Source organism: Pelophylax lessonae (assembly GCF_965119305.1).
Source record: "Pelophylax lessonae genome assembly, chromosome: 4".
Lineage (NCBI taxonomy): Eukaryota > Metazoa > Chordata > Amphibia > Anura > Ranidae > Pelophylax > Pelophylax lessonae.
Window position 1 is genome coordinate 577,218,080 of NC_138771.1, and position 19,432 is coordinate 577,237,511.

Consider the following 19,432-nt stretch of genomic DNA (forward strand, 5'->3'; position numbering starts at 1 on the left):
CTTTGTTTTGTTTTTCTCTGTTTTCAGCTGCATAAGGGGCTTCGACAAGTGGGGGTGGAGAAACAGTAGGACACTGATGTTCCCAGTGAATGGCTGTGCAGGGGGGCATGTCAGCGCAAGTCTGATTATTGGGTTCAGGCAGGCTGTTCACATCCAGAAAACTTACCACGCTGGGATGGATGTGCTCTCATGCCTAGCGTGGTCAGTTTGAAATAGGAAAGCAGGGGAACTGGCAGGATGACCAGGTTTATCACACAAAGGAAGCAATACAAAGAGAACAATATATTTTTAATGGTACACTGTACAACAGGCACATAGTAGGAATATAAAATATTCTTTAACAAGGCCTTGGCTACTTATTTGTTTTTTTTTCTTATTTGTGGAAAATGTAGTTGAGCTTTAAATTTTGTATCATTCAGTTGGACACTACTAAAGGCTTTCTGAATGGAATCATCTGATAAACAATGATAATAATGACATTAAGCAGTAGCTGAATTATTTGTCACAGTGCACTCCATAATGACATCTGTGTTTTCACATGCATTCTCAATCTTGTCCTCTTCCTCCCTGTGGGGGTTTGTGAAATTTTCATGTTTCCTCCAGCAGTTCTTCTTGATAGATGACAGGTGCTTCTCCTTTTTAGAATCACAAGTATAAAAACAATACATTAAAAATCATTTTGTCCAGTGGTCCAGTGTCAGCTTTACATAGTATAGTGTCTATACTCCAAAAAATCAAACAAAAAAACACAAAAAACAAACAAAAAAAAAATTGGCAAACTCAATGGACTACAGTACTCAGTCTGCCGTCACTTTTCTATGTGTCTATGAATCGCCCACTGCTTTCTTCCATCTATCAGAGACTACCTCATGGTAACATGCACCTCTCATGATAGTTTCTCTTCTCTCTACTCTCTTTACTGCATTTGTTTTTGTGCATTATTTAGTTTATTGGACTTATAGCATTTGCTTTACAGAAATAATGGTTTTAGGACAGCTGATATTGTAGACTCCGAGGCTGATTTAGTAAAGGATTTGAGAATGTTCATACAAAAACTGGTAAAAACCGGTTTACCAGTATCTGCTATGCACAGCTATTATGGCTTTAACTGCCATTGAGGAAAGACTGTTATGCCTCATTTCCACTGAGCGGTACGGTTCAGTTCGGTACGGTACGCAATTTTTGCCGTTTCCATTGTCAAAGATTGTGAATGGTACCCTAATTCTGAACTGTACCGTACCACTTTTTTGGGACCCTTTCATTGGGGTACCAAGAACATTAGTACCGTACCAACAGGGTGGAGCTACATTGTTGAGGTACTGTTTTTGCTGAGGTACTGTTGGCAGTGGAAACGCAAGCCTGATCAAGGTGAACCATTCCGAACTGTACTGAACTGTACCGAACCGAACCATACCGCTCAGTGGAAATGAGGCATTCGTTTTGGAAATCTTCCATTAAATTTGCAAAGCGCCCCCTAGCACATATCCTCCTACCCCCCAAAGAGATGTCATCTAGGACCCCGGGCACCCCACAAGAGATGCATGCCCTGGGTGCCCGCACTAGTGCACCCCTGCCAAGCAGGTTAGTGCAGCCAGGTGTCACAGCTTTTTCTGGCATTTGGCTGTGGGACTCAACCCAGGACAATGGGATTGTGTTTAAATTTCAGGAATGTCCTGCCAAATCCAGGATGGTTGTAGGAGGCTATGCTAGAAGTGCAGAGAGATTTTGTGCTGGAAGGAGGGACTAGGGGAAGGAGAATTTGTGCTGGGGGAATTTGAAGAGGTGGGAAAAAAGGTTTGTGCTGGGATGAGAGGTTAGTGCTTGAAGTGGAGAGGGGATTTGTGCCAAGAGGAATGGATTTTGGGGAAGGAGGATTTGTGCTGGGGGGGTTTGTTCCGGGATGAGGAGTTATGCTGGGAGGGGTGATTGGGGAGGGGGGATAGTCGAAGATAATTTGTGCTGGAAGGCGGGATTTGGGGAGAGGATTTGTGCTAGAAATGGGGAAAGGATTTACGCTGAAAGGGGGGGATATGTGCTAGAGCATTTTTTTTTTGGCAAAAGAGAGTGGACAATTTTTGCTGAACGTGCAATGTGGAGGATACAATGTATTGTAAATTACATACCTCTCACTAACGTGTTCATTGTCGCAACAGTTACTGGTTTGTAAGCAATCTCTGACTATTTTAATGAAGTTCTTCTGTGAGGTCGGCCCAGACAAAGTGTAAGCTCTCTGTCTATTTTTAGTGTGTGCAAAACCAAATATAATGGAATTGGTTTTTTGGGGGGGTTTTTAACGATTGTGCTGGAGTTTATATGTGTCTGTGAGACTCTTTCTTGTGGAACAGCAACCAAAGCATATTTTATGGGTACAAGGAAGCCTGGATTTTGTTTAACCATGCTTCGTAAGCTCCTCCCACTGTTATCAGTTTGGTCACACCCAATTTTTGCCGTAGTGCGCGTAGCGCGCCACAGATCACTACCTCCCTCAGGTGTCCCTCATTCTCAAGTTCAAAAGAGATATACTTACGGGATCCTACCTACACTCAGCAATCACTGCTCCTGTCAGCCTTGCAACTCCTGTCAGCCTTGCAACAGAAGAAAGCCCCCCCCCTCCATCCCTACAGTAAACCATTGCACCCAGGGTAACTGTCCCTACTGCCCACCCCTCATCCTGGCCCTGCTGGGGGGGGGGTGGTAAAACCCTGCTGTTGAATAGGGATTTTACAGCCCCATATCCTTACCCTCTTTAGCTGCTTATGCAGCAGCCAAAGATGTACACATGCCACAGCAGAAATTAAACCCCCTGTTGCTTTAGGTGGGTAATGCCACCTGTCAATTGTGACCAATTCAAGTAAATGAGGCCACTCTGCAAGCATCCAAGGGATAAGGGCAGGTGGTGAGAAAGCAACTGATGTGCTGCGGTTTACCTCCCCCACAGGTGCAGCACAGTGCATCTGCGACTTTCCTGGGTTAGCTGTGCTTCGCCATAGACTTCTATTCAGGAGTTTTGGTGTGCTTTCTGAAAGTACGCCAAACCCCCAGGACATAATAAAAGTCTATGGCTCAGTGCAGCAAACCTGCAGGAAAGCTGCAGATACACTGCACTGCATCCGTGGTGTGGATAAACTGCAGAACATCAGTGTGAAAGCAGCCCTATACTATTATGCCCAGTGTATTGCTTCACACTGACCTGAAGATCTCTTCTTTCTTGCTGCTGGCACCACTCTAGAGACCCCTAGCCAGGATTCTGCGAGCCAGGCCTTCTCGTCTACATCAGTGCCTGGCCTCAGAAATGTGCTTCTGGAAGAAGGGTCAAACATTCCCATAGACACCAGTGGCGGCTGGTGCGCAAAATTTTTTTTGGGGGGGGGGGGGGGCGCAAACAGAAAAATGTAATAGGCATTGCTTTGCGGCAAAAAACACTGTAAAAAATTGCGTGACTTTGAGGTCGCAAAAGTGTGAAAGGGGCCTTCAGTAATTAAGGTATAGTGTGCCCCCTTTCAATGCAAAGAGACCAGCGTGCCCCCTTTCAATGCAAAGAGACCAGCGTGCCCCCTTTCAATGCAGAGAGACCAGCGTGCCCCCTTTCAATGCACAGTGACCAGCGTGCCCCCTATTAATGCACAGTGACCAGCGTGCCCTCTTTCAATGCACAGTGACCAGCGTTCCCCCTTTCAATGCAGTGACCAGTGCACATGCCCCCTTCAATGCAGTGACCAGCGTACATGCCCCCTTCAATGCAGAGATCAGCGTACATGCCCCCAATGCAGAGACCAGCATACATGCCCCCTTCAATGCAGAGATCAGCGTACATGCCCCCAATGCAGTGACCAGTGTACATGCCCCCAATGCAGTGACCAGCGTGTGTGTCCCCTTCAATGCAGTGACCAGCATACATGCCCCCATTGTAGTGACCAGCATACATGCCCCCAATGCAGTGACCAACATACATGCCCCAATGCAGTGACCAGCGTGCGTGCCCCCAATGTAGTGACCAGTATACATGCCCCCAATGCAGAGATCAGCGTGCGTGCCTCCAATGCAGTGACCAGTATACATGCCCCCAATGCAGTGACCAGTATACATGCCCCCAATGCAGTGACCAGTATACATGTCCCCAATGCAGAGATCAGCGTGCGTGCCTCCAATGCAGTGACTAGCATTCATGTCCCCAATGCAGAGATCAGCGTGCGTGCCTCCAATGCAGTGACCAGTATACATGCCCCCAATGCAGTGACCAGTATACATGTCCCCAATGCAGAGATCAGCGTGCATGCCTCCAATGCAGTGACCAGTATACATGTCCCCAATGCAGAGATCAGCGTGCGTGCCTCCAATGCAGTGACCAGTATACATGTCCCCAATGCAGAGATCAGCATGCGTACCTCCAATGCAGTGACCAGTATAAATGCCCCCAATGCAGTGACCAGTATACATGCCCCCAATGTAGTGACAAGCATACATGCCCCCAATACAGAGATCAGCGTGAGTACCCCCAATGCAATGACCAGTATACATGTCCCCAATGCAGAGATCAGCGTGCGTGCCTCCTTACTTACCTGGAGCAGCATCGGCGGTGATCGGCTCCACCTCAGTCCCCCGAACTCGTTCTTCTGCTTGGTCCCGGCGCGTCTCCTCCAGTACTTCCGGTCCCGCCTCCACCTCGGCCAATGGAATGGGGTTTGCCTTGCGGCCAATCAGGAAGCGCGTTTCGGACGCACTTCCTGATTGGCCAGGAGGAGGATCGGTGTGACAATAGCGAAATTTCATTCGCTATTGTCACACAATGGGTGGGCTCGGGACGCACTGCTCTGCGCCCCGGGACCACCATTTCCATCGCCCTATTAGAGCCTCTGGCTCTAATCAGGTGATAAAAAAAAAATCCCCATTGAACTCCATGCGTCCGGCGCCTCTGCATGCAGATTAGGGGGCCGGACGCATGGATGGGGGGCGGCGCCCCTGCGCCCCTAACGAGCCGGCCGCCACTGATAGACACACTCCTAAACCTTGTGGACAGCCTTCCCAGAAGAGTTAAAGCTGTTAGAGCTGAAAAGGGTGGGCCAACTCAATATTGAACCCTACAGACTAAAGGCCCGTACACACGATAAGAAATTCGAAAGGGAAAATTCGTCCGACGACCGATCTGCCAATTTTCGGATTGTTAGTATGGTGCTTTCGACAGCCAACTCCTGATGTGCAAGCAATAAAATTTTTGTCCTCCGTCAACACACATCCGATTTTCGTCTCATTAGTACAGATTTAGACGGGGAAAAATCTTATGAGCAAGACTAGGCATGCTCAGAGACGAAAGAACACATACAAAGCAATCCAACACATGACATCACTTCTGAAGTAGAATTCTGTCGTACGGGAAAATTCGTATGAAAATAACCTCTTCACTTTCCACATCAGACTAGCATGCCACAAAAAACAGACGACAGATCGTTCGATAATCTGATCGTGTGTACGGGGCTTAAGACTGGGATGCCATTACTTTTGGTAATTTGCTACATTTAAAATGCAAACAGTCTATCTAGCAAAAATACCAGTGACAGGGTTGGAGAAAACTTAAAATTGTCCAGGATGCTATCAACTATATTTATCTTATGGAGTGGGCCATGTCATAGAGTCTGATAGCTTCCTACTTAAATTGGAACTTTATGCCAGAATTAAAGATAGGCGAACAGGAAGTAATTTTAATGCAGAAGAGAATTGCTTTGTCTCTTTGGCATTAAAGGTACTTACCTGCCTGCCCACCCATTGTACATTGCACAGGCGCAGCTCACTGCACAAATTCTGAAATGTCGAATCTGACTGGGCTCCCACGCATGTGCGAGAGTGACGTCATCCCCGCCTGGCCAATGACAGAGGGCAGCGATCAAGACCTGGAAGCTGGCCACCCGAAGATGTCAGCAGGTCAGCAGTGAGCTTGTTGACACCACATCACTAGAGCCAGGGTTTAGTCTGCTTTAATGTGGTACTAAGCATAAAATCAAACATTTATTATATAGCAACTTACTCATTTTTAAATGTGATGGCTGCATTTGTTTTCTTTTTAAACTCTCTTTCAATTTATTTTCACCTGGTGATCCTGCCATTAAGTCTGTTGTTTTCAAACAAAACAAGCTTTCCTGCAGATTCACCAGATACAGGGTTGAGACACTGACAGGTGTGTTTACAGTTATCAGCTTTTATTTATTTATGTAAAACCTTTATCCAAAAAGGAACAAAACTGTTGCTGTAACTGCTTTCAAGTGTTAGCTGCAGTTTGGCGTCACGTTGTTAGTATATCTAAATCTGCTAGTCCATCTAACACTCCCTTCCCCCAGACTGACAATTCTGCGAAAGGTGTCTCTGTTGCTCCTTCATTGCCCCCTCTAATACAGGAGGTGTGTTTCTGTCCAAACCACCAGTAAAAATAGAGGGTAAAAAAGCCTATAAAAAGAAAACAAATAGAGCCATCACATAAGTGTAACGCTTCTGCGTTTCTTATATGGTGTGGATTTTCAGCTGCAGAAATAGTTCCACGTCAGTAGTCATGTAAGAGATATGCTGAGATACCATTCCCAACCTCAATGACTCATCATGTGTGGAAGGTCTTATTTCAGCCAGTAAATACACACAATTAGCAAGCTGGTTCCTAGAGTGACTTTATGTATGTGGTAACACAATGATGAAGGTTGAGGGATAGGTTGAGTGGAGGTGGTAGGTGATAGACACTTGAAGGTGAGACAGTAGCAGATGGATGCAGGAAGGTTTAGCAATGTTGTATGATAGCAGATGATAGAATAGCAGGTGGACATACAAAAGAGATCAACCCAGTGCAGAAAAGTAGCAGTAGTCTCAAGAGCTAGCAATCTAGTTATGCAGATGTGATAAACAGTCTTTACTATGCAGAGCTAGATAGTGTAAGCTTAGTATAAGTTTATAGAGAATTCCCCTGCGGGGTACTTAGCACTATTAGCGATACAGCCGAAGGATGGTTCAGGAGAGGCGGATGATCCAATAGCGGGATACAGGGATCAGCGCAGCGAGGTTCCGTCAGCGAAGTAAGCTTGCAAGCATGGAAGCTTCAAGCAAGGTTAGCATCCAGGTAAGGGTGTTTGAACGAACACATGTGAGTGAGAACCGACGCCTTAAATAGCCATCTAGTCCGGCGCTGAGTGATGACAGCTCCAGTCTTAAAGGTGTATGCGCACCTTTCCAAAAGTAAATGGTGGGGCGCATACACTTGTGGAAAGTGTAATTTAGGGTACCAAAGGTACCGGAACATTACAATAAGTAAGCTGCAATATATAACATTTTGGGTTTTGGGTTTATTACTGCTGTAATATCACTTTAATTGTCCATTGCAGGGCAGATTTTTACATCCACTGTTTAGGAGATATTTACTTTGCATGCAGCCAGTGACATCACTGGCACATGCGCTCTTAAGGAACGGCCACCCGTGCTGTTCCTTCAGAGCCCTGTGCCGTGAACGGCGGCTCTCACGCGCATGCGCAGGAGTGACATCACTGTTGCTCTGGCCAATCAGATGGCAGGAGGACGCAAACCCAGAAGGATGATGGCTGAACATGTTGGCCGTGTATCCAGTGAGCGGACGGCACTGTGGGGGCTTTGTTCTAAGGTAAGTATTTCATAATGAGCTAGTATGTGATGCATATGTAGCACTACTCCCTTGGGAGCTGCTAGTTATGGGTTCCCCTGGGTTACCATTAGCAACAGCACAACAGTTCAACATTTTCCAAGTGATTTTTGGCTCAGTCAGGAAACTGTCTAGGAGCTTTGGTTTTTGTGTTTTTATTGAGAACTTGGATGGGAGAAGGGAATGAGTGGGATACTCCAACTTGTATAACTATGTACAATTAGCTGGGACTACTGAATAATGCTGAGTGCGGCTAGGCCGCTGCTTCACCTTGTCAGTAGCAGTGAAGTAGTAAGAAATGAACTGTCAGAGGAAAACTGTACTTTACTGCAGAACAATCTTCAGGGCCCTTCCTGGCACCCCCTTTGTTCCTATATTTCAGGGTCAACTACACGACACCCCCTTTACTGTTGCACTTCCTGTGTGAGCTAGCTCCTTGATCCCCCTGACTTCTCTGGAGTGGTCCCCCTTCCTGGGCAGACCCTTTGAAAGGTCCCTGGTACTCTCGGACACTGTTTTTCCCAAGAGACTCTGCCAGCAGCTCCACCGTCAGAACTCTGGATCTTCTAGAGAAAAGAAGATGCCAATGCGCTACCACTGGGGTATAAGATAGAATAGGAGTGGGGATTAATCTGTAGATTTCAACCAAAATTCTGAAACAAACAGCCAATTCTGTAGTGTCAGCACTTACTCACAGAAATAGAAGAAAAAAGGGGGGGAATCGGCGCTTGTTTCACGAAATAATCATATAAATCCAAAAAATAGTAAAAATTCCTAAAACTAGGTATGACACAAAATCCTAGTTATAGTGTGATCACGCTCCAATAGGTATCCAATAGGTATACTGTGATGAAGCAAAATTATATAAATGGATACAAATAGGTTATTTGACTTCAGTGGAAAGTTATGTGACTTTAGTGAAAAGATGAAGCATTCATAGGTGCGTAAAACATATAAAGTGAAAAAGTTGGTTGATGCGATAAACTGATAACAAATATCCACAATAGGAGAATGACAATCAATAAATACACAAATAAATGAAATATATATAATTGTGGGGTGATATTAAATTATAAATAAAATGTGCAGGCAAGTGCAAAAAATTAGCTTGAAAGGATAAGTGACTTTCGTGACTCTTCACAGTAATCAAGTGACTTTCGTGGAACTCCTGAAACGTGTCAACAGAAGTGAGCTATATCCTCTAAAAGGTGCAATGGCCGCTAACCTCCAAAAACACCTTTAAAGGCGTTTAGTGATAACAATCACTGACCGGGATATCTAATCCTCCTCCACAGGTGGGGGCTTCTATTGGGATCTCTGGGATGTCCTTTTGTGTCTTAATGGATGTTGTCCGCCTCGTTTGTTAGTGGGCATTAATCCTCCTTTAATACTCCTCCAGTACGCTCAGAAAAATGAATGGGTACTTATAGTGAAGTATATCAAAGTATTTATTTAAAAACAAACAAGTAGACTTACAGTTAGAGTAAACCCTTGATAAAGTCACATGTTTTAGTGACGAAACGCGTCGGGAGAAGCCGGGTGATGTCACTTCCGGTCTACGGCCGAGACCAGAAGTATCGGAGCTATACCGCATCGGCCGCTGCTGAACTTGTTTTACTCTAAATCTACTTGTTTGTTTTTAAATAAATATTTGATATACTTCACTATGAGTACCCATTCATTTTTCTGAGCGTACTGAATGAGTATTAAAGGAGGATTAATGCCCACTAACAAACGAGGTGGACAACATCCATTAAGACACAAAAGGACATCCCAGAGATCCCAATAGAAGCCCCCACCTGTGGAGGAGGATTAGATATCCCGGTCCAGTGATTGTCATCACTAAACGCTTTTAAAGGTTTTTTTGGAGGTGAGTGGCCATTGCACCTTTTAGAGGATATAGCTCACGTCTGGTGACACGTTTCAGGAGTTCCACGAAAGTCACTTGATTACTGTGAAGAGTCACGAAAGTCACTTATCCTTTCAAGCTAATTTTTTGCACTTGCCTGCACATTTTATTTGTAATTTAATATCACCCCACAAATATCTATATTTCATTTATTTGTATATTTATTGATTGTCATTCTCCTATTGTGGATATTTGTTATCAGTTTATCGCATCAACCAACTTTTTCACTTTATATGTTTTACGTACCTATGAATGCTTAATCTTTTCACTAAAGTAACATAACTTTCCACTGAAGTCACATAACCTATTTGTATCCATTTATATCATTTTGCTTCATCACAGTATACCTATTGGAGCGTGTATCACACTATAACTAGGATTTTGTGTCATACCTAGTTTTAGGAATTTTTACTATTTTTTGGATTTATATGATTATTTAGTGAAACAAGCGCAGATTCCCCCCCTTTTTTCTTCTAACTCTGGATCCTCTGCAGCTCAGCTCCACACCTGGTTCACTAGGCCGACCACCTAAGACCACCACACTCTGCAGGAGGAGAGACAGCTGTCCACCTCCTCCTGGGACTCTGCTTCCCGCCAAAGATGCCCTGTCACATGTCCCCTCCGTATTTATGGTCAATCCCAGGATACATTGCAGGAATGCCCTCCCACTGGGACTGCCACAAAACATGATGTGCCACTGGCTAGGTTTCCTCCACTGTCCAACAAGCTCCCTGATTGAAAACAGTGGGGACACTACCTCAGACCCAGTGAATCACACCTGGAAACATGTGACAGGCAAAGTAACAGATCAGGCTCCCCTGATAAGCAGAAGGAGCAAATAGATGCTTTTTCCTAGCACCTACCTAGGAGGGTGCTACACATACTAGCTCATTATGCTTTTGTCTTTCAGATTTTTTTTTTCTGAGGTTTACAACCTCTTTAAGTGACTGGTAGCAAGGGGGCACTAGAGACATGCTGCTATATACAGTAAATACATACAGTGAGATCTTACCAGAACTGCTCTCTGTTCTTCATTTTTCTCTTTTTGTGTCTCTGCAGAATTCTTCTCTAAGACATCAATCCTGGTAAAAAAAAAAGAAATGAAAAGGGTTAAAGGAGTGAAGCTGAAGCACAGATACAATTAGTAAAGAAGATGTACAGCCAGAGCTCATTTGGCTGTACTTCTCCTATAGATCACAGGAGTGCAGTTTGTTCTGCACTCCTGTGACCCGTTTTCAGCAGACAGCGGGCTGAAGTCTGCTGTCGGCTGACATCACAGAGCTGGTCCAGACTTGGAAAGATTGTGACCATATGGTCTGCATCCACCCAGTGTCTGGGCCAGCACCCGACTCAGCCTCTCAGCGAGCTCCTGAGAGCCTGACAGTTACCAGCTCTCTGCTTACAGGGTTCTGAGAACTAAGTAATCAGCGGGGTCTGATCGCTCAGTTTTGAACTTCTCTTTTAATCTATATTTTTAAATTATATCAAAAACCTTCTCAGTATACATGTAGTAAATCAGTACATAAAAAAAATGATCCCCAGTGTTCTTGTGCCTTGCAAAAACAGTAGTGATTATGTCTACCCCCGACATATTCCATTCTAGCCAATCCCTTATTAGATCTGACTACAGTTAAAAAACATATGATTTCCTTTGCTTTCCATGTCAACATTGTTAATTTGTACCCACAAGCAAAATGTAGTATATTACAGCTTACCAATCCTTAGGCCCTTTGCACACTGGATGTCAAAAACTATGCTTTTAAGGGCATTTGACTTTTTTTTTTTCTGCCTATATACTCCCCTCTAATTTAGCCTCTGTGTGTCCATACACACATAGGCGTTTAGGGGCAGGAGCGTTTAGAGTAAGGTGACCAGATTTTTAAAATTAAATCTGGGGACATATTTTTTTTTATTGGCAAATGGCACCGGACTGCATAATACACAAAGCGCTGGGACACAGGACTGCATGATACACAGAGCGCTGGGCACAGAACTACATATTATACAGAGCGCTGGGTTCAGGACTACATAATACACAGAGCGCTGGGCACAGGACTGCAAAATAGACAGAGCACTGGGCACAGAGCTACATAATACACAGAGCGCAGGGCTCAGGACTACATAATACACAGAACGCTGGGCACAGGACTACATAATACAGAGTGCTGGGCACAGGGCTACATAATACACAGAGCGCTGGGCACAGGGCTACATAATACACAGAGTGCTGGGTTCAGGACTACACAATACACAAAGCGCTGGGCATAGGATTACATAATACACAGAACGCTGGGTTCAGGACTACATAACACACAGAGCGCTGGGCACAGGACTGCATAATAAACAGGAGGGTGTTAGGCATATGGTGCAGGGTTCAAAGGTTTGCTATGCACTGAGGACACTTCTGCATCCACATCCATAGCTCACCTCTGCACCCTTCTCTCACAGATTATCTCTGCAGCCACCTCTTAGCCCTTCCCCCACAACAGCTAAACTCTCCATCTCTCCAGCTCTGACCCCTGCTCCTCCACTACCCTCACCTTTGTACAAACTGGACAAATTGGACTACATGTCCCAAGATCATTTGCTCTTCTGTAGGTTCTCACTCTGCATTTAGGATATGACACTGTACAGTAAGGTCTAAGCTGATTACTGGAGGGAACTGCCTCACTGTGGCTAATGTTGCAGAATGCCCCCCCCCCCCCTTCTTACACAGGCAACTTAGCCGGCACCTGGCTACATATGCTAGATGCTTTTGAAAATACATGTATTTTTTTCAGGAAACAATAAGAGAATTTATTGGCTTTTTTATATATACATGGAATTCAGTTTTAAAGGAGGCGAGTCTATATTAATCTGGTGGACCCTGCTGAAACTCTTATCTCTTCTATCTGTTCAACAATATATCTGTTGATGCATTTGCCTCTTAAAAATTAATTGGGTAGATAATGACAGCAATAGATAGGGCATAACTTTTTGCTGCCCAATGAGTGGCTGGTAAAGTGAACTTGTGTTATGCCCATGCAGGCAAAGTATCAAATTTACATAATTGTCCCTCTCCTTACACTCCTCCAACTGCAGATATTAATTTTCCATTCATTTCCACCTGAAACATTGAAGTAATACAACTGGTAAATGTGGGTGTATGGGGGCTTGTGACTCTTCTTTCTTCTTCCCACAATTTAGTGCTAGGTGGCTGAGTGGTCAACTGCCAGGTGCTTTCCTATGAGGATGAAAGGGGTGGGGGTCATTGCTGCACCCCAGACATCCTAGTTTTTGCTTTAGCATACCATATTTCTCACATAATTGAATTTTCAAATGTAAAGGCTAAGTTCATCTTTTCCAGAAAAAAAGGACTATTCAGTCAAAGGGCCAGAGTAGATATTACAAATCTGTGCAATGTTGTAAAATGTTAATTAACCTCTTGCCTACCGCCCATCGTAGTATTACCGAGGCAGGGTGGCTCGGCTGCGCAAAACCATGTAGTACTACCTGATTTAGTGCACGAGGTCTCGGCGGCAGGCCTCCCGTAATCATCAGAGAAACTGGCAGAAGACCCGTCTGCTTATGTAAATAAAGCAGGCGAGTCTTCTGTCACACAGGCAAGGAGAGATCAGAAGTTTCAGCTAAGCTGAAACCCCGATCTCTCTGTCCCTGTCACAGAACCTCCCCCCCCCCCCCATCACCCCCAGTGTTAACTGGTCCCCAAAAAGTGTAAAAAATGTCAGTTGGGGGCCCGATCTGTCCGCCGCAATGTCGCAGTCCCGCTAAAAAAAACGCTGATCGCAGCCATTACTAATAAAAACAAAAAAAATAAATAAAAAGTCCAAAAATCTATCCCGTAGTTTGTAAACGCTATAACTTTAGCGCAAATCAATTAAAATACGCTTTTTTGGGATTTTTACCAAAAATGTGTAGCAGACTACAAATTGGCCTAAACTGATAAAAAAATTTAATTTTTAAAATTTTTTTTATTGGAAATGTTTTATAGCAGAAAGTAAAAAAAAATGGCGTTTTTTTCAAAATGATCGCTCTTTTTTGTTTGTAGCACAAAATATAAAAAACGCAGAGGTGATCAAATACCATCAAAAGAAAGCTCTATTTGTGGGAAAAATAGGACATCAATTGTATTTGGGTACAGCATCGCACGACCGCGCAATTTTTCGTTAAAGTAACACAGTGCCGAATCGCAAAAAATGGCCTGGTCATTAAGGGGGCAAAATCTTCCGGAGCTGAAGTGGTTAATTTTATTCTCATACCTGTAAACCATTTGAGTCCACTCAGAAGCCTTGACAAAACAAGCCAGTAAAGCCTCGTACACACGCGTCGAAATTCGGCAGGGAATTTTCGTCCGACGACCGATCTGCCGATTTTCGGCTTGTTAGTATGATGCTTCCGACAACCGACTCCGACTTTTCGGCCAAAAAAAATCTGGTGTGCAGGCTATAAAATTTTTGTCCTCTGTCAAAACACGTCCGATTTTCGTGCAGTCAGTACAGATTTCGACAGGGAAAAATCTTATGAGCAAGACTGGGCATGCTCAGAGAAGAAAGAACACAAAAGAAAGCAAACCAACACATGACATCACTTCTGAAGTACAATTTTGTTGGGCGGAAAAATTCGTGTGCAGTCTAGGCACATTCCAACCAACAAAATACCACTCTGGACAAAAGACGGACGACCGGTCGGCGGAAAATCGTTGCGTGTGTACGAGGCTTTATCCTCACATCCTGCCAATGATTTTCACATCCTAGCAACAAGGACATGGGGATTGCTAACTTGTGGTTTTTTGGCCTGGCTTCTATGGGGGGCCTGAATGGCCTATATAGCAATAAACTTAAGTACAACAGTATTTTACTAACCCTCAGTTTTTTAATATCGGGAGCTGGCTGACTATGTAGGCTCTAGAAAAGGCGAACGTAACTTTTTATATGACAGTTTTTAGATTCAATAGAGGATGATAATAATAGAAGTGTGACTTGTTACCTCTTCTGCATTTTGCTCATCTGTTGAGTCATCTCAGCCTGTAATGCCTGGTACATCTCTTGCGTTCTAGCCAGCTGGCTCATGACTTCTTTCAACTTCTCTGTCATGATCAGAAGCTGTCCCTCCAGGTCCTTCTGCTTACCCAGATTCTCAGCAATCTGCCCCCTCATCTCCTGCAGATGCATCTCCTGGAGGGGCAGAATTGCAATGTTAATTTTGCAGACCATTCCATTAAACAGGAGACATTTTAATTTTCAACTAATGTAAAATAATAGAGAAAATAGTCAGAATCTTATCTATTGGTTTAGATTATTCAATCTAGGTGGTCTAAGAACTTTTCGCAGTATAGGCCAAATGTTGATAGGAAAATTCTACTTTTGTTTATGTAGCACAATTCCCAGCCGTTCTGCTGGATATGGGTCCCTCTGGGTTACCACTAGCAACAACAGCACATTTAGGCATGTTTCTCCAAGTGTGAGCACTGAGACAATGACCAGTCCAGTATCTTTGGGGGTTTTGATTTATTTAGGAACTTGGATGGGAGATAGGATGAGTGGGATACTCCTTTAACTCAACTATGCACAATTTGGCAGAGACACTTAAGAAGTACTGTTTAACGCTGGCTGAATGCCCGCCAACTCTGACTTGACGCTGGTTAACGCTGGCCGGATGCCGGTTAACGCTGAACTATTCTTGTAACTGAGCTTCAACTAAAGAAATCCTCTCTTAGCTGCCGTAGGTACTCCTTCCTGAGGCAGCTACTTGTACACTTTTGCTGCACTGCTGAACACTTCAGGGCCCACACTGGCGCCCCCTTTCACTCCCTTATCTTCAGGGCTTAAAACTTGGCACCCCCTTTCTATGCTACAACTACCGGTTAGCTGGCTCCTGGATCCCTTTGAACTTTTGGAGTTGCCCCCTCTCTTAGGCAGACCCCGGGGCAGATTTTGAGTACTCACAACACTGTTTTTCCTGGAAACTTCTGCCCAGCAGCTCCACTAGGTCAGCAATACTCTGGATCCTTTTCTGCAGCCAAGCTCAACCCCAGGTCCTTCAGGCCGACTACCCAGGACACCTTCACTGCTCTGACAGGAGGAGAGACAGCCGTCAGTCTCTTCCTGGGACCCTGCTTCCCGCCAAAGATGCTCTGTCACATGCTCTGCCAGGTTTATACCCAATCCCAGGGTGCACTGCGGCGAACTCCGCCCACTGGGACAGCCATAAACCCTGGTGCATTATTGGCCAGGTTCCCTCCACCGTCCAACAAGAGCCCTCATTGGATACAGTGGAGAAACTCCCCAGACTCAACAGACTACACCTGGAAACACATAACAGCCTAATTAACTGTTCAGGCCCCCCTGATAAGCAGACTGGGCCACATATATACTTTTCCTAGAACCTACCTAGGAGGGTGCTACATTAAAAAAAAAAAAAAAAAAAAGTATAATTTGAGGTTATGAACATGAACCCCCCCCCCCCCAGCTCTGTAGCCAGCCATGATTTGTGCTTCCTTCCATGACAACTTGGTGTATTCAATAATATCCAGAACACTGCTTGTGGAACACTCAAACTATATCATTTTCTGCTTGGTTCTCGTGCTTTCCCAAGTACTTTTTTTCCGTATTGCAACACTAGGACTGATCACATGACTGTAAAAGTTTTCACCCAGGAAGTGAATGAAATGCATCCGCTGCAACACTTCCAGGTTCAGCAATCTCGTTTCTTGTGAGTGTAAGCCAATATTGTGGAATTTGTTATAAATGATTGGTGCACTCAACGTGTTGATGCGATTGCAATGAATCAACTCAATAAAAATGATAAAACACAGTGCTAACAATGTGACAAATCTTCTGAATAAAAATCCAAAACAATAAAGTCCATCTACGTACTTTTAAGCCCTGAGCCAGGTGAGTTGTCCTTCACTGTTAGAACTGGCATTTAGGCAGCCAGAGAAGGGCCTAATAGTACGTAGATTCTGTGGTAGACCCAGCTACTGTGAGGAGCCCCTCCTCAACTACCAACAGAGTACCTAATTTCCAGTGAGGTGGCCCTTTGTTCTTGGGTCTTGGATTCCAACAACTGTTTGCCTGTGTTATCAGAGCTACCCTGGACTTCACTGAGAGGTATTCAGCATATGAGGGGCCTTTGCTTTTGGAAAATATACAGTATCTCACAAAAGCAATAAGAAGATCTATTATTAATGAGTCCGTGGGGATTAGACCATCCATCCAACTACCTGTCATGTTCTGACCGAGAGAGAGCATATATCCTATGCCCAAATTCATTCTACATCTGGTAAGATGCTCTTCAGTGTGGTTTACACGAGGGTGGATGTGCATGAATTCTGCAGCTGGTGGTGGGAATTTTACTCACGTGGATGTCACATTGTTTGGGACGTGGTTCCAGCACTTCTGTAATATCACCATAGTTTCACAAGAACATATTTTATTGATCATCACAGAGTGGATATGATTTGATGGACTTTATTGTTTTGGATTTTTATTCTGAAGATTTGTCACATTGTTAGCACTGTGTGTTATAATTTTTATTGAGTTGATTCATTGCAATTGCATCAACACGTTGAGAGCACCAATCATTTATAACACATTTACACTTGGCACAGTATCTTGGTTGCAGCTTTACTTTATTTAGTTTATCAGCGCACCCTTTTTTCTTTAATATTGTGGAATTATCTTATGGGGATCTTCTTTCTGTTATCCTGCATATGGTCAGAGATATACTATATCAGTGTTTTTCAATCTTTTTTCAGTCAAGGCAACCTTTAAAATTATGGAAAGTCTCGAGGCGCCCCATTCTAAAATGCAAAAAAATCTATTCTAATAGCTTTAAATAATGCAACGACATGCACATGTAGGAAACCCAATGTTAGAGGTGATTTATTCTTCCAATGCAAATACACTTGTCAGGGTCCGGGCTGGCGGCAGATGACTGCACTAGAGGTGGATCCTCTGTGTCAGTGAGGGATTGGCGTGGACCGTACTAGAGGACCGGTTCTAAGTTACTACCAGTTTTCACCAGAGCCCGCCGCAAGGCGGGATGGACTTGCTGCGGCGGTAGCAACCAGGTCGTGTCCCCCGGTAATGGCTCAACCTCACTGGCAGCTGATACAGGCGTGGTACAATAGGACAAGGCAAAGGCAAGGTCAGACGTAGCAGAAGGTCAGGGCAGGTGGCAAAGGTTCGAAGTCAGAGGTCAACGGCAGAAGGTCAGATACACAGGCAAGGCAAACACAAATCGCTTTCTCAAGGCACTAAGGCAACAAGATCCGGCAAGGACAGGAAGGGGGAGTGGGTTTATATAAGAACAGGAAACAGGAAACAGGTCACAGGAAACAGGTCACAGGAAACAGGAAAAAGGAAACAGGAAGGGAGGTTTGGACCAGGCACCAATTACTGGTGCACAGGCCCCTTAAATTTCAAACAACCGGCGCGCGCACGCCCCATGGTGCAGGGGCGCACGTGTCGGGAACCACGTAAGCGGGGAGCGGAGGAGGGAGCCGGAGTGGGCACAGGAGAGTGGATCTGGAACGAACGCGTTACAGTACCCCCCCTTTGATCTCCCCCTCTTTCTGGTACCCAGAAACCTGTGGGTGAGCTCCTTGTCGAGGATATTGGACTCGGGCTCCCATGACCTCTCCTCAGGACCACAATTCTCCCAGTCAACCAGAAAATTTTTTTTACCTCTGACGACCTTGGAGGCGAGGATCTCTTTCACTGAGAAGACATCAGAGGACCCAGAGACAGGAGCAGGAACGGTGACCTTGAGGGAAAATCGGTTAAGAATGAGGGGTTTGAGAAGGGATACATGAAAGGAGTTAGGAATACGGAGAGAGGGAGGAAGATGGAGTTTGTAAGAGACAGCATTAATTTGGCTTTTGATTTTAAAAGGCCCGAGATAACGCGGACCCAGTTTGTAGCTGGGGACCCGAAACCGGATGTATTTGGCAGACAGCCACACTCTGTCCCCAGGGGCAAAGAAAGGAGGAGTTCTTCTTTTTTTATCTGCATGTCTCTTCATACGAGAAGCGGCCAGGGTGAGCGACTTTTGAGTTTCTTTCCAGATGGAGGAGAAGTCCAGGGTCAAGTCATCAACGGCAGGAACTCCAGAAGAGGTGGGAATATGGAGGGGGGGCAGCGGGTGACGGCTGTACACCACAAAAAATGGAGATTTGGTGGATGACTCAGAGTCTCTAAAGTTATATGAGAATTCGGCCCAGGGCAACAGGTCGACCCAATCATCCTGACGGGAGGAGACGAAGTGTCGTAGATAGTCACCAAGGATCTGGTTAACCCTCTCCACTTGTCCATTGGACTGAGGGTGGTAGGCGGAAGAAAAGTTCAATTTGATTTTTAATTGGGTGCAGAGTGCTCTCCAAAATTTTGAGATAAATTGAACACCTCTATTGGAGACAATATGTGTTGGGAGACCATGGAGACGAAATATGTGTAAAAAGAATTGCTTCGCCAGCTGTGGCGCAGAAGGGAGACCAGGAAGCGGGACAAAATGTGCCATTTTGGAAAATCTGTCAACAACCACCCATATGACTGTGTTGCCATGGGATACGGGAAGGTCAGTGACGAAGTCCATCGCTATGTGGGACCAAGGCTGTTCGGGCACTGGCAGAGGGAGGAGAAGACCTGCAGGCCTCTGGCGGGGAGTTTTGTCACGTGCGCAGACAGTACAGGCCCGAACGAACTCCTTTACATCTTTCTCAAAGGAAGGTCACCAATAGTGTCTGGCAATTAGCTGAGTCGTCTTTTTAATTCCAGCGTGACCCGCCAGGTGAGAGGAGTGACCCCATTTGAGAGTCTGGAGGCGAAGACGTGGAGGAACATACGTTTTCCCTGGAGGAACTGGTACCAGTGAAGCAG

General features: G+C 44.9%; 1 protein-coding gene across 1 annotated transcript in view; it reads right to left on the bottom strand.

Moving 5' to 3' along the window:
* Positions 1–479: 479 nt before the first annotated feature.
* The window catches only part of RASAL3 (RAS protein activator like 3), a gene marked incomplete at its 3' end in the record, with an annotated part of 97,155 nt that continues 78,202 nt past the window's right edge, over positions 480–19,432 (bottom strand). The window contains exons 16-18 of the mRNA XM_082253710.1: positions 14,541–14,728; positions 10,567–10,636; positions 480–635 (exon numbers count right to left, since the gene is read on the bottom strand). Of these exons, the coding sequence (XP_082109836.1) occupies positions 480–635; positions 10,567–10,636; positions 14,541–14,728 (414 nt within the window). The remainder of the gene's footprint in view (positions 636–10,566; positions 10,637–14,540; positions 14,729–19,432) is intronic.